We start from the raw sequence: 16200 nt of genomic DNA, 5'->3' as shown, positions 1-16200 counted from the left end.
TGGTTGGAAGCCTTAGAATTTTATTTTTGGTTTATACTACCTAGGTTTAAGTCCAGGCCCACCACTTACTAGCAATGTGATTTGGATTAAATTACTTCACCCTTTTGAACCATGGTTTCTTCATAATGTCTTGAGTATTAAACAAGTTACTACATATAAAGCACTTAGAACAATGTCTGGCCTATAGTATGCATTCAGTAATGTTACATGTTAATATCAAGTTATTCAGTTTTCTTTTAGTTCAAAACATATAAACAAAACATTAACAAAATACATTATCAAAGACTTCTAGTTGGTGGTATATTCCTATTATGTATATTTGATGTATACTCTGGTTTATACATATAGGTGTGTAATTCATATTATCCACATATGTGTATAAAGCTACATAATATATATGGTTTATACGTATGTATATGAACATGTATGCATTTGCAAGAGAGCAATATGAAAAACAAAAACATTTGGGGCAAAATATATCATACAGTTAAAAAAAAAAAAAGTAAATTGAAAAACCTTTGGATCCAACCTTTCTTGATGATAGAAGGATATAATTACTCTTTCAAAAGATCTTCACTTCTAAGTAGTTGATAGTTGAAGCTTGGGTCATTTGCTTTGCTATTTCTGTTGGCTTAGTATTTCTTTCAACATGTATCCTTTATAATACATTCATGCAATAACCCTGTTAGAAAGTACAGTATTCCTGAAAACTCAGTAGAGTATCAGTTTCTGTAGTTTGGAGGTTTCTTGCTTTCTGGTCCAAAGTTTTGTAATGTCAGTTTTATGAGGTAGTCAATCAATAACTTGCTGGAAAATAAAAGTCAAAGGCTTATTTTCTTAAGCATAAGTCATCTTTCCAAGGTAGTTAGCTGGCACATATCCTTTCTGCCCTTGAGCTTCAGCTAACCACCACTCTTTATTGCCACTTAGGTCACAAAACCTAAGTATATGAACTCTCTGATATTCCTGAAGGCTGAGTTCATGGTCACTCCGTGCTTGAAAAGCATGAACTGCATAGAAAATCTAGACAAAGAAACAAATGACATTATTGGAATTGGAACCTGAATATTAAGAGGAACATCACAAGAGTTTCCAAGCTTTTAGAAGCAATGCTAAAGTTTTCTTATTTTTCCAAAGTCACATTGTCCAGCTCCTTCTATTGGATGTATTTTGCTAAAATATGACCCAGGTGAGAATGGAATGAAATAGATATTGTCATTATTCTGTTGGGAGGAGTATAAATTGCCCATGCTTGAAGGCAACTTGGCAGTTTCTATTAAAAGATTTTTAATAATGTTAAAATGTTAATTCCTTGTGAATCAAAATAGCTTGAAGAATCTCTTCTACAGAAACATTGGCAGAAATTTTTGCATACCAATGTTGCTGGATTACCCATACAAATGGTAAAAAGTGGGAGAGTAGTAGGAATATCACTAGAAGTTCAGCAAGAGGAAAATAGTTAAATTCCAGACCCTCATACTAAGGAAATTTGTAGTCATTAAAAACAGTGCAGGCCGGGCACGATAGTTCACACCTGTAATCCCAGCACTTTGGGAGGCTGAGGTGGGTGGATCATGAGGTCAGAAGTACAAGACCAGCACGACCAACATGGTGAAACCCTGTCTCTACTAAAAAACACAAAAATTAGCTGGGCATGGTGGTGTTCATCTGTAATCCCAGCTACTCAGGAGGCTGAGGCAGGAGAATTGCTTGAACCTGGGAGGCAGTGGTTGCAGTGAGCCAAGATCGTGCCATTGCACTCCAGTCTGGGCAATGGAGTGAGACCCTGTCTCCAAAAAAAAAAACAAACACAAAAATAAAAAAAAAAAAAAAAACAAGAAAAACGATGCTGTTTGAGACTAATAATATGGAAAACACTTATGATAAAATTGTAAATCTTAAAAATAACATAAAATTTGATGTACATTATAAGTGTAATATTGTTATTGTTTCTTTGAATGGTACAATTATAGCTGATTTTCATTTTTACTTCCTTGTTCCCTTCTTTTTTCCCCAAACCTTTATAATAACAATGTATTAAATTTAAAATTTTAAAAATTATTTTGTGACCTAGAATAATAAAATATTTCAGTCAAAAGAATTTTTCTGACCTCAAAAGAATCCTTTATAATTATTAAGTGTGTAAGAAGCCCCAGAATAAGTGTTTAGTTATTCTTCCAATAAAATCATAAGATTGATAATAAAAATGTTTACTTATGACATAAAATTAAGCAATTGGCTTAATTTATTCCCATTCATTTATTTAAGCAACATATATTCCCATTCATTTATTTAATGGAAATTTTTCTAGTACCTACTAAGTGCCAGGTATTATTTTATTGGAGAACTTACAACTCAGCCAGGAAAACAAAATGCCAGTGAACAAAACAAAACACACCAAAACAGCAACAACTCTACACACAGATGATACATCAGCCAATGGTGAGCTGGATTTTGAAAGAAGTTATCTTTCACAAATGACAAAGCTGACAAAAGGTGTGAATATGTCATATTTGAAGGTAGAGAGATTAATACATGAAAACAACATATAGGAAAAGACAAGCAGATTAACTCAAACTTGAGGTTCAATAGATAAGGGAAACTATGAGAAATAAGATGACTTCATTACTTCATTAAGCAGGAAAAGAGAATGGGTACTGTGGGGGGGAGACTATAGCTGTAGCTGAAGTTGTTATTTAAATATTAAACTTATTTAACTTTTGATGAAACTTTGATTCCATTGATTGGTATATTGATTTATCAACTAATATGACCTGCTCCCCAAGGAAAGAACCACATTGCCATGGTCTGAATGTTTGTTTCCCCTCAAAGTTTATGTGTTGAAAGCCTAATCCACAAGGTAATGCTATTATGAGGTGGGTGGGGCCTTTGGGAGATGATTAGCCTTCAGCTTCCTGAATGGGATTGGTTTCTCTTTAAAAGAAACCCGAAAGAGAACCTTCACTCCTTCCACCATGTGAGGGCCCAACAAGAAGGTACCACTCTATGCACCAGAATGTTGCCCCTCACCAAACACCACATAAACTGCTGCCTTGATCTTGGACTTCCAGCCTCCACAACTGTGAGAAATAAATTTCTGTTGTTTATAAGCCAACCAATTTACGGTATTTTGTTACAGCAGCCCAAATGGACTAAGACACACATTTAATTAAACTTTTCTCCATTGACCACATTATGGTACAAAGTATGAATTCAAATATTGATTGATTTGGCCTGAAAATTAGTAGGAATATTCAGATATTTATTAAAGGCATGGCTATCATACAAGAGATCATCTTGTATCATAAAAGATACATACAAGAGATTGATGAACATGGTCAAATTATTACATAATTTTTTAAGTAAACAAGAAAATTAAAAGTACTATAAATTCTTTAGCAATGGAGTGATAGCAATAATAAACACCTTTTATGGAGTGCATGACAGTTATATGTTAAATGTGCTTTGTCCTCAACACCCTATGAGTTGTGCTTACAGAAGAAACATATTTTTAATTATAGAGCTAATTGGTGCTGTTATGACCAATATCTTCTAACTTCAAATCCTGTGCTTGGTCTATTGCTCATAATGCTTTAGAGACCAAACTCTTGTTCTAGTAAATATGTACACTGTGTATTCTTGTGGAGAGGGACTGGAGTTTCTAGTATATTGTAGACGGTGTTGTTTATTGTTTAGAAAGTGAAAACATTGAATAAATCCACAGGAACAGAATGGAAGATTTGGTTTGCAAAAGTATTTGGGAATGTAATATACTATAATACATCTGAAACATCTGTAAGAGCCTGCATTAGTAGTTGGTAATCATCTTTTATAATTTTTATAAATAATAGGTAATGCTTTACCAATGCAACTATAGATGTTTTAGCAGGTTAGATAACCTACTAATAGAACATTTCTAAATATTTGTGGTAGTCTTTCATTTTAGCAGAATTCTCTCAAGTGAAATATAAACTCTTCCACCTAGATCTGTTTGGTATGAAATTATAGTTTATATTCTAAATATTAAATATATATTCTCATGTAATTGTAAATTTAAAGTACAAAATTATATACTTTCAATGCTTTAGATAACCATGACCCAAAATTTATTTAGGATGAGCACTTTTTAGTTTTTATATAATTTATGTTAAATGGGGGCATATATTATATACTCAAAATGGAAGTAAGCTGCTTTTAAAGAGGCAGCAGTCTATTTTCAGTCTCTTTTTTAAGTCTCCTTTATAGTATTTTTAGTCTCCTTAATGTTAGATTACAAGTTACAAATTTTTAACATGTCATGCATTTAAGAACTGTAAGATTTCTCATTGTCTTCAATATTTTAATTGTTTTAGTCTGTATCTTTCTAACCTTAAATGCTATGTTTTGGTCCAGGCACATTAATTACATTGTTGTTAATTTGAGCCATAATCATCTAATTTTCTTCTCTTTTTCCTTGGCACTTTTAAAACTGTATTTTATTGATTGCTTATTTATATTCTATAAAGGTCTAACTCATTTTATGTGCGGTATTCTGTGAATACAACTCCATTTTCTACCACACTTACTTATTTTTTTATAACACTGTATTATTGACTCATACCTAATTTATTACCCACTGCTTATAACCACCAGATCTTTCTCTGTGGTAACATTCCCAGTTCGGCATTCCCTTATTCTATATTTGTGCATTTAATTTTTCCTTCTTCAGTGAGCCACATTAACTGTCTTCACTGAATATCATTTTATTTTTATCCCAATTCTCCAGTTAACAGCAACAAAAGTCATAATATATGTTAATCTTCTTTTCTAAAACTAAAAGATAGAGAATCAGCATTTATGGTATATCATGTGTATCTCTGGAAACCAAGATGGTTATAGTGCATGAAAAATGCTCATTATTCTCTCTCACCCTTCAGGAGCAAGCTCTCATGTTCTTCACTTAACAATTATATGTTTTAATTACACAAGCAATTTTGATGAAGAAAAAATTTTTAATAAAGTTAAGCAAAAAAAAACGAAACAAAATCCACCCAACTGCTATTAGTATCTTCTTTTCCTTCCTCCCATTTTCCTCTCTTCCCTTCCTCCTTCTTTCCTTCCTTCCATTTGTGTGTTCTACCTACCTACCTGAAGTGGTAATAAAAATGGACTTACAGTATACATAACTTTGCAGGCTGTTTTTCACCTCATGCTATTTTTGAAAATCTCTTCATGTTAATAAGCCAACTTTTTGAAACACTTTCTAAACAATGACACAGTAGGCATGTAGCATCATCATCATAGGTAGTTGGAAAATGTAAAGATGAACGTGGGATTGGTAGCAAAATGACTACTTTTTTTAGAAGTCAAAAATTATATTTGCAAAATTACTTATATGGAAAAAGAAAACAGCACTGATTCTCGGACACTGAACTGCCCCCCAAAACTGGGTTTTAGCCATTATTAAACCAAGTCCTTTTTGAGAAATGCCAAGGACAAGATTCTGCTTGCCAAACAAGGCATCTTAGACACTCTGGAAGGCAGAATTCTAGAATGGACCCCGAGAATCCCACCCCCTACTGTACATGGTCTACATAATCTCCTCCCCTTGATTGCGACTGGAACTTCTTAATAGATGTGCTATTTCTCCTGTGATTAGGCTACACTCTCTAGCAAAGGTAAAGAGATTCTGCAGACGTGCTTGTTAAAGTCCCTAGGAAATTGACTCTGAGTTAGTCAAAAGAGGGATTATCCTGGATGGGCCTGACCTACTCAGATGTGACCTTTAAAGTGCATTGAGGCCTCCTCTGAAGGGAGAGATTTGAAGCCAGAGAGATGCTCACCCACTGACTTTGAAGAAGCAAACAGCCATGTTGCCAACTGCCTATAGAGACAGCCACATGGCAAGGATTTGAGAGCAACCTCAGGTTGTTGAAAGTGGTCTCTGGCTAATTGCCAACAAGAAAAAGGAGTCCTTAGTCCAACCGGAACAAGAAACTTAATTCTGCCAATGACCATGAGCTGGGAAGAGAACCCCCAGTTTCAGAAGCAATAAAACCAGCAAACACCTATATTGCAGCTACGTGAGATCTTAAGCAGGGCACCCAGCTAAACCGTGCTTGGACTCCTGACAACAGCCCCTAAGAAATACATTTGTATTGTTTTAAGCCACCAGGTTTGTGGTAATTTGTTATGCAGCATGGCACACTAATGCAGAGCATGCCATTACTATTTGATGGACAAAAGGAGAGAATACATTAGAATGGGAAGGCATATTTACTTGAATGCTTTTGTTATATTCTTTGATATAGCAAAAAAACAGAATGAAGAACTTAAAAATTAAGATCATTGGTATAAATCGGTACTGCCAGGTTGTGAATATCCAGTCGCTCATCCCCATTATTCAACAAAGGCTCCAGAACATAATTTTTGGGGAACTTTTTTATAGCAGTCTCTCTTCTTACTTGAGGTGGAGAATGGATAAGTAAGTTAAACCTCTACAGTAGTGATTTCTGACATTTTAGATAAAAATTTCTTTTAAAAGTCTGTTTAAAAAGGTAGACTTCTTTTATCATAGATGTGTATATATGCAAATAAGCACAATATTTCCAACGTATTTGAGGAGATTCATGAAATCCTCCCAAAACTCATTCATAGACCACTTCAGGTCCTTGCATCCAAGTTAAAAATTCAGCTCTGGTATAAAAATCATGGAGCCACTAGAATCTAAATTAGTTTGAAATTGCCTATATTTGAATGATCTTTAGGGCCCTGAAGATACCCCCTGAGTATGAGGAAGAGACCACCTGTCCTTTGTGTCAGGGTCCACTAGAACCATCAATAAAACCAGACTACATCCTACAACACCCCTTGGCAACATGCTATAACAATTCTGGAGGAAATCAAAAAACGTGCTACCACAGTAGGAAGGGAGAGGGAAATAAATGATAACCAAAAGTGGCATCCAATTAAGCCAGTACAAGTTTCCGCTGGTGTTCCTGATAATAAAATAAAATCAAGAACAAAAGTCTAAATAGCCACACAGAAAACTGCTTTGTAGGGTACCACAAATGTGAAATGTTACAACATGTACTGTATTCTCACTGTTGGTAAAGACGATATAATTTTCTTCCACTTCCGATCACATTACAGGGACCTCTATACTGTATTGACTTATACTATCACACCACAAATACAGAGGTTAATCATTTCTTCTCCCCACAATTTCTAAAAGCCAACAGAATAGAAACATCAGCCCTGGGGCAAGAATTAGGGACATAATATAATCCTTTCTCTCTGTTTTCAATGAAATGTTATGCATTATGCATTACAGGGGGAGTCTGGAAACCACTGGCCCATGTGCGTCTATTGACTGGAGTTAAGACATTAAGGGAGGTATCTCTATGGGGCCTTTTCTTCTTTTCTCCCTTGTACTGAAGTTTGCAACAGATGCATCCTCTTCCTCATCTGGCAGTAAGTTTATTGGGACAGACTTTGTCCATGCACAGGGTTCACCTTCAATTTGAGTTGGGTAATTTCTACTCTGAGGGAAAGTATCAGGGATTCCATGTGCTACAGATCCAAGATGCATCTTCAATCCAGTTTTACTAGTAATAATGCTTACATTTATATTCCTGATGCTATGCCTATTTTGAATTGGTGCCAAACTCAGAGGAAAAAGAAAGCAAATAACAATTTATGAAGAGATGCCATTAATGTATTTTTTGTTTTGAAATACTATCTCATTTTTTTCTTCTCTTGGTAATGGAAATCTCTAATGGACCTAATTCACATTACATATATTGATAGGATTGCTTGCAGAAAATTGCTTTGAAGTACCAGCTAGTAGGAACTAAATGCAGTGTCATACTACAAACACCAGGCAGAAAGCGCCTATGTGAGGTGCTTAGTCCAAAGTCCCTGTAGAGCCAAGTAAGAACTAGAACTCAACATCAAGCCAGCTTTAGAGTGTGTTGATAAATTTGGCTCTCAGATTTCTGTCCATCTAGGTTGTTGAGACAAGGCAAAGTCTGACAGGACATTAAATCAGGTACATAGATTTCACCGATAAAAATGCACTAGTTAGCATTGTAATATGTCTTTTAGAAACTGAATAAACAACAGAGTGAACAAGTAATAGAGAAAGAGTGTTTTGAAACTTCAAGACAGAAGGGCAATAAGAAAATATAGTAATGCCCAGACGAGTTAAGAGTCAGTTATAACCAGGAGAAAATATTTGCAAATTATATATCTGATTTAAAAAAATAAAACTTGCACTCAGGTTTATAAAGAACTCTTACAATGGGAAAATAAGAAGGAAAAATGACTCAGTTTTTTATTTTAATAAGCAAATATTTGAATAGACATTCACCAAAGGAAATAAAAGAATGGCAAATGAGCACATGAAAAAATGTTCAATAGCATTAATCATTAGGGAAATGTACACTAAAACCCGAAAGAGATACCACTTCATACCCACAAGATGGCTATCATTAAAAAGACAAATAATAACTAGTGCTGACAAGCATGGGAAGAAACTGCAACTCGTAACCCTCATACTTTGCTGGTAGAAAAGTTAAGTGGTGAGGCCACTTTGGATAACAGTTTGGCAGTTTCTTAAAAATTTAAATAAAATCAATAAGAAATTACACTTCTGAGTGTCTACTCAAGGGAAATTAAATCCACACAAAGACTTGCACACAAATATTCATAGCAGCATAATTCATAATAGCCCCAAACTAGAAGTTACCCAAATGACCATCAACTGGTGAGTGGATTAACAAAATATATCCACAGAATGGAATAATAGTAGGCAATAGAAAGCAACAAAGTACATATACATACGACAACATGGAAGACTCTCAATAAGTTCTGCTAAGTGATAAAAAGCAGCTGCAAAACACCACGTATCGTACAATTTTGTTTATACAAAAGATACAGAAAAGGCAAATCTATGGAGACAGAAAATAGGTTAGTGTTTCTTTGGGTTAGGGGTGTGAAAGAGGAGGGACTACAAATGGGTGCAAATGATTTTTTGGAGTGAAAGAAATGTTTTAAAATTGGATTGAAGTGATGGTTGCACAACTTTGTAAATATACTAAACTTGCACAACTTTGTAATATATACTAAAAGTCATGAATTGTACACTTAAAAATGGATGAATTACGTGATGTGAATATAAGATATTGATAAGCTGCTTTGAAAAAAGAAAACACCAAACAAACAAACAAACAAAGCAGTCGTGAACTGGACAGCAATCAGTAACTGTTAATGAAAGAAACTGAATAGATACCATACTTTTGGAGGTCAGCGTGGCAATGTCTATAAAGACTTTAAATGTATATACCTTTGACCCTCTAATATTTTAGGAATTTGTTTTACACTTATATACTCATATAAATGTACAAAAATAGATGGACAAGGCCCTTCCTTGAAATATTGTTTGAATTTTTTTAAAGCCCAAAACATTCTACGTATCTATTATTAGGGTGATAGTTACATAAATTATAATATATCCACAAAATTAAATGCTGTGTTGAACTTTTTAAGGAATAAGATAGCTATTTAGGTTTAATTGTGTCTAAGATATATTGTTAAATGAAAAAAAAACCCTATATACCACATATGATATGTTTCCCACTGGTATAAACGTGTCTGTATATGCACAGAATATACAAAGGATATATCCAAGCATTGTCTCTGAAGAGTAGGACAAGGGGAGGAAGGACTAAAAACTTTACTTTTTAAAATTATTGTTATTTTTAAAGACAGGATCTCCCTCTGTTGCCCAGGCTGGAGTGCAGTGGCATGATCACGGCTCACTGCAGCCTCGACCTCCCTGGCTTGTGCGATTTTCCTACCCCAGCCTCTCCAGTAGCTGGGACTACAGATGTGGGCAATCATCCTTGGCTAATTTTTTTGATTTTTAGTAGAGATGAGGTCTCATTATGTTACCCAGGCTGGTCTCAAACTCAGCTCAAGCAATCCTCCCACCTCAGCCTCACAAAATGCTGGGATTACAGGCATGAGCCTCCAAGCCCAGCTTACTTTTAAGTTATGTATGCTTTTCTACCTTTTTAATTTCTTTATCTATCTACACATATACATATACATAACCTCTACAAAAATAAATTTAAATAAATTATTAATACAACACTAAAGAAAAAGCAAGGTAAATAAATAAAGGAATTAGATGGTCACCACTGGGGAATGAACAGTTAAGTATACTGAAACTTTCTGATATAGCAAAAACAAACCCTACACTATGACTAACGAACCATTTTGCAAAAAGATTGTACCAGTAGCCTTTGCATTAGTGCAGTGAGGGAAATATTACTCTTAAAAGTTTCAGTATAGACCAGCCTGACCAATATGGTGAAACCCTGTCTCTACTAAAAATACAAAAATTAGCCGGGCGTAGTGACATGCGCCTGTAGTCCCAGCTACTTGGGAGGCTGAGACAGGAGAATTGCTTGAACCCGGGAGGTGGAGGTTGCAGTGAGCTGAGATGGTGCCACTGCACTCCAGCCTAGGCGACAGAGCAAGACTCCATCTCAAAAGAAAAAAAAAGGTAAGAAAGAAAAAGTTTCAGCATATAGTGTGTGGCATTATACATGAGATTAAAAATGGCCAATTACTAGATAGCTCAATGAAGATATTGCTCTTAGAGGAATCATGGACAATTTCCCACATGCTACTGATTGCAGCAATCTGTTTTTTTTTTTTTTTTTTTTTTTTTTGATGGGGAAGTATAAAAAGACAGTTTGCTCTAAGTATGTAACAGCAGGGTAGTAATAGTAATAGCTCCTATTTATTGTGTATCTACTTTGTGCTGGCTACTTTACATACACACTTTATCTCCAATCTTTTGCTTTATTTAAGGAAACAGGCTCAGGGAATTAAACTCCTTACAAAAAGATCCACTGGAAGTATGTGCTAATAGAGCCAGGTCTCCTTGATGTCAAAGCTGACCCCTTTCCACCAAGTGTTACAGTAACATAGTAGAGAGAGACTCTTTCATGATTTGAACAACCACATATTTTTACATCAAATTTTTACCTGTTCATCTACTTCTTGAAAACTGTCAACATCAGTACCATTTGTTTCAAACTTTCCACATGTGCCACTAAGAGATGAGCTGCTATCACCAATGCTGCTTTCTGAGGTGCCTGTGACACTGTCACTTGCTGGCCGAGAAGACACAAAGAGGCTGATGTTCTCAAAATCATCATCACAGAACCTGTTCTCAGTATCCACTTTCTGCATTTTTGCTGGATTGTAGGGTTTTAGGAAAGAGGAATAAACATATCCTTTCACATCTGGATGGGAAATAAAAAGAAAGAAACAAGTTCATGGGTGTACTCTTCCCAAACACGTGCTCAGAGAAGCACATGGAGGTCCCTCAGAAAATCTCAGTTTAAAGAAGAGTGGTAGTTCTAGGGAAAAACTTACTTCCTGTGTCCACAAGCCACCTGCTTGTACTCCCCAGTGGATCCTTCTGTTCTATCACAGCCACCAACTCTCCTTCCAGAAGATTGATGTCATATTCTTGTGTAGCATTGCACTTGCGCTTAGCTTGATAGAGTTCCTCTGCACTATATGTGGATAGAAGTTTGGAGCGATGAATGTCAGTTTGACGTGGCATTTCTGGCTGGGAGAAATAAGGAGAAGTTTTGGTTTAGATAGACACATAATAAAATCCTCATGGAGTTGGTAAATATTTTTTCCCTGGAGATTTTTAAAATGTAGAAGTCATATATTTTTAGAGGATTATTTCAAGGTGCAGGCATAGAGCAGGTTATTATTAAGTACCCAGCTGAGTTATTCAGTGAAAAATGTCTCCAGTAAGCACAGGAGGGCAGTGTTGTAGAGAAGAAATAACAAGAATAAGAAGGCAGAGGTTCTAATCTCTCTTAGATGTTGCACAACCATTTTTAACTCTTTGCCATTCTGTAGACAACCCCTTGCATATTAAGCACTTGATAAATAATATTCAATTAAGTACATTGTACATGTAAATGTCTTTATCTGGGAAATATCATCAGCAAATTAGACAAGAATCAAAAGGCTTATACTCCCCCATCAGCTCGGGCCCTAAGAGACTTTGAGAAAGCCACTTATCTCTGGGGCCTGGTATGCCTTATGTAGAAAAGGAAAGGGCTGGACTATATCATTTATCTTCATAAAATCTTATTCAACAAATATTTATTGAGTGCCTCCTACCTTGTGACAAGCACCATTTTAGTCGTCTAGGCATTTTAGGGATATATTATGTACAAAGCAGAAAAAAAAATCCTTGATCTTATGGAGCTTATGTTATACAGGATAGAAATGTACAAGACATTCTACACATACATAAATTATAGGATATTAGAATGAGGTAAGTGATCTGGAAAATAGTATGATAATACGACTTGGACAAGGTAAAGAGGTGAAAGTTACCACTGTCATGAATGCTGCCAAACTCACCAGAATCTGCACAGGCTTCTTCTTTTCAAAACTGAGTTTCCTCTCAATAAAGGTGGCACTGTTTTCTTTCACACAATTCAAATTTTGGACCTCTTCTAGTACTTGATTCTGAATCTCAGAAATGCTTGAAACCAACAGTGGCACCTATAGGTAGAAATAATATGGCATTGTTTCCAGACAACGAGATAATCATATCAGGTGTTAAGTGTATTGAGTTGTGATGAACAGTTAAGGAGGTGTATGATAGTTCCATTGTGAAAAGTTAGGGCAACGTTAGAACTTCTAGATAAATATGGTCTAATTTATTGTCTCTAGAAACCCCACAAACATGATAGGCATTTTTTTTTTAAGTTTCAAGCCTAAATAAAAGAACAGAAGAGAAAAAATAGGAATGAAGTCTTGGAAGAAAAACTCAGGAGCTTGTGACAGTAGATGCCTCCCTTGTGGTTGGGTAGGATGGTGGCAAGGGAAAGCAGCTAAAAGAAGGAGCACTGATTAAGAGCTTGTGCTGGTTTTAAAACAAATTCTTCAACAATGCTCCCTACAAAGAAATGGAGTTTACATCCTTACCCCTCAAAAACTGAATAAGCCTGGCATAGTGGCTCATGCTGTAATCATAGCCAACAGCGAGGCTGAGGTAAGAGGACTCCTTGTGTCCAAGAGTTTGAGACCAGCCTGGATAATGTAGCAAGACCCTGTCTCTAAAAAATTTTTAAATCTTAGCCAGGCATAGTAGTGCATGCCTGACGTCCAGCTAATCAGGAAGCTGAGGCCAGAAGATCACTTGAGCCCAGGAATTCAAGATCAGCCTGGGCAACTAGTCACTACTAAAACAATTTTTTTTTTCCCCAGGCTGGAGTGCAGTGGCGTGATTTTGGCTCACTGCAACCTCCGACTCCCTGGTTCAAGTGATTCTCCTGCCTCAGCCTCCCGAGTGGCTGGGATTACAGCCATGTGCCACCACACCCAGCTATTTTTTTTTTTTTGTATTTTTAGTAAAGACGGGGTTTCACCATGTTGGCCAGGATGGTCTTGATCTCCTGACCTCATGATCCGCCCGCCTCGGCCTCCCAACGTGCTGGGATTACAGGTGTAAGCCACCGCACTTGGCCTGCTACTAAAAATTGAAAGAAAGAAAGAAAGAAAGGAAGAAAGAAAGAAAGAAAGGAAGAAAGAAAGAAAGAAATTAGCTGGGTGAGGTGGTGTGTGCCTGTAATCCCAGCTACTCTGGAGGCTGAGACAGGAGGACTGCTTGGAAGTTGAGGCTGAAGTGAGCTCTGTGATCACACCATGACGCTCCAGCCTGGGTAACAGAGTGAAACCCTGTCTCAACAACAACAACAAAAACAGCGTTCTTGCTCTCTGTCTTCCAAATGGATTCAATCAATCCATCAATGAGGAACACCTGTTGGAAATTAGAATGGGGGAAGAAAATGAGATAAGGATATTTATTTCCTAATTTTGCTTTCGGTAGTATTGACAGAAACACACAGCTCCTATCAAGTCACCCTATCCACACACCTCTCTCTCTACACATTGCTATGACTGCTCCCTCCCCAAATTTCTTTAAACCTAATTGTTGTTGTACCCCCAACCGCTATTCCTGCCCAGGGTAAGGCACTATTTCTAAAGGTTTTCCTGTGCCATACTCACATTTTTATAAATAGTTCTTTATTAAAATTTTCTCCAAATGCCTAACCTGAGTGCATTGTTTTTCCTACTGGAATCATGACTAATACACAAATCACATACTTTACATGCTGAATGTTAACTCAACCAAATCTATGCCATAACTGTATTGAAGGGAGGATAGAAAGAGTGTGTCTGAATATAGCAGATGTGGGGGTATAGAGAGAAAAGAGAGCTAAATCCTCATTTTTCATAGTGGAATGTATTATACCTAAAATGCATTGATAATGAAATGACAACACAAGAGTCTTATTTTTAAATATGAAGGTAAATACCAAGAGAATCATCTAAAAGAGTTGGGAAGTAGTTACTCCTGAGGCAGGAGAAATGGAATAAAGGGAGTGAAGGACAATTGTTTTTCATCATCAAACCTGAATAACTACTTGAATCTTTAAATTATGTGTATGCATAACTCTAATAAAAATGAAAATTAAAAATAGAGCTCTGAATTCTTCAAAAAATTAAAAATAGAATTACCCTATGATTCAGCAATCCCACTTATGGGTATATATCCAAAATAATTGAGAGAGGATCTTTAAGAGATATCTGCACACCTATGGTCATTGCAGCATTATTCACAAAAGTCAAGAAATAGAAGAAACCCAAATGATCATTGACAGATGAGTAGATAAACAAAATGTGTTTTTTGTTTTTTGAGATGGCGTTTCACTCTTGTTACCCAGGGTGGGGTGCAATAGTGCAATCTTGGCTCACCGCAACCTCCGCCTCCCAGGTTCAGGAGATTCTCTAGCCTCAGCCTCCCGAGTAGCTGGGATTGCAGGCATGTGCCACGACGCCCAGCTAGTTTTTGTATTTTTAGTAGAGACGAGGTTTCGCCATGTTGGCCAGGCTGGTCTCTCAACTCCTGATCTCAAGTGATCTGCCTGCCTCAGCCTCCCAAAGTGCTGGGATTACAGGTGTGAGCCACCACACCTGTGTCAACCCAAAATGTGGTTTTTATATACAATGAAATATTCAGATTTAAAAATGAAAGAAATCCTATCACATGCTACAACATGAATGAATCTTGAGGACATCATATTAAGTAAAATAAGGCAGTCACAGGGACAAACAGAGGACATCATATTAAGTAAAATAAGACAGTCACAGAGACAAACACTGTATGATTCCATTTACATGAGGTATTTAAAGCAGTCAAAGTTGTAGAAACAGAAAGTAGAATGATGGTTGACAGGGACTTGGGGGAGGGGAGTACGGGGACTCATTTAATGAGTATAGTTTCAGTTTTGCAAGATGACAATGTTTTGGAGAGCTATTACACAACAATATAAGTATACTTAACACAACTGAAGTGTACACTTAAAAATTCTTATAATGGTAAATTGTGTTATTTTTTATACAATTAAAAACTTAAAAATTATATACATTATTATTCTCATTTTAATTCATATGAGAAAATTTAAACAGAGGGATACACCAATTTATACAATGTAGTATGGCGATGAGCAGGTATTAAAACAAGGTACTCTAGTGTTCTCTAATCACTATTCAATTCTGCATTTCAGAAATACATGTAGTTATGCAAGATGTGTTACCATTGAGTAAACTGTGTGAGGGTTGTACAGGAACTCTGTATTACTTCTTACAACTGCATATGAATCTCTAAGTATCACAAAATAAAAAGTTTAAATACACATAGTACATATAAAATAAAGAATAAAATAATTTGAATGAGGATAACTTCTCCAAAATGCCTTTTACTTTAAGACACTAGTAATTTCTCAGAAACAAAGCATCTCTATACTTTTGTTCGGCTATGGACTGCAATGTGAAAGATACTCAGATAATTTAAAATAGAAACTGAAAATGCCTTTAAAAATCACATGATTCAAAGTGGGGATCAAAGATACCTAAAATAACATGTCTTTTCTGACTAGTAAATTCCTGCCAAAGCTCAGTTTTGTTCTGAGCTTATGAACCCACCTTCTACCATGACCTCAGAATGAAATTATCCAAATAATTTGCAAATTAAATGTGGTTCATTGAGAAAGTAGTAGCAAGAGGTTATTTTTAAATAAATAGTGTTGGGGCAACTGGAAAATC

At 35.9% G+C, this 16200-nt stretch overlaps 1 protein-coding gene across 1 annotated transcript in view; it reads right to left on the bottom strand.

Moving 5' to 3' along the window:
- Positions 1 to 837: 837 nt before the first annotated feature.
- ARHGEF38 (Rho guanine nucleotide exchange factor 38) overlaps positions 838 to 16200 on the bottom strand; it is a 135052-nt gene continuing 119689 nt past the window's right edge. The window contains exons 11-14 of the mRNA XM_010371550.2: positions 12448 to 12591; positions 11431 to 11629; positions 11038 to 11297; positions 838 to 1023 (exon numbers count right to left, since the gene is read on the bottom strand). Coding sequence (XP_010369852.1) covers positions 838 to 1023; positions 11038 to 11297; positions 11431 to 11629; positions 12448 to 12591 — 789 coding nt within the window. The remainder of the gene's footprint in view (positions 1024 to 11037; positions 11298 to 11430; positions 11630 to 12447; positions 12592 to 16200) is intronic.

Source organism: Rhinopithecus roxellana, chromosome 2, assembly GCF_007565055.1.
Source record: "Rhinopithecus roxellana isolate Shanxi Qingling chromosome 2, ASM756505v1, whole genome shotgun sequence".
Lineage (NCBI taxonomy): Eukaryota > Metazoa > Chordata > Mammalia > Primates > Cercopithecidae > Rhinopithecus > Rhinopithecus roxellana.
This window is presented reverse-complemented; position numbering and strand designations above follow the sequence as displayed.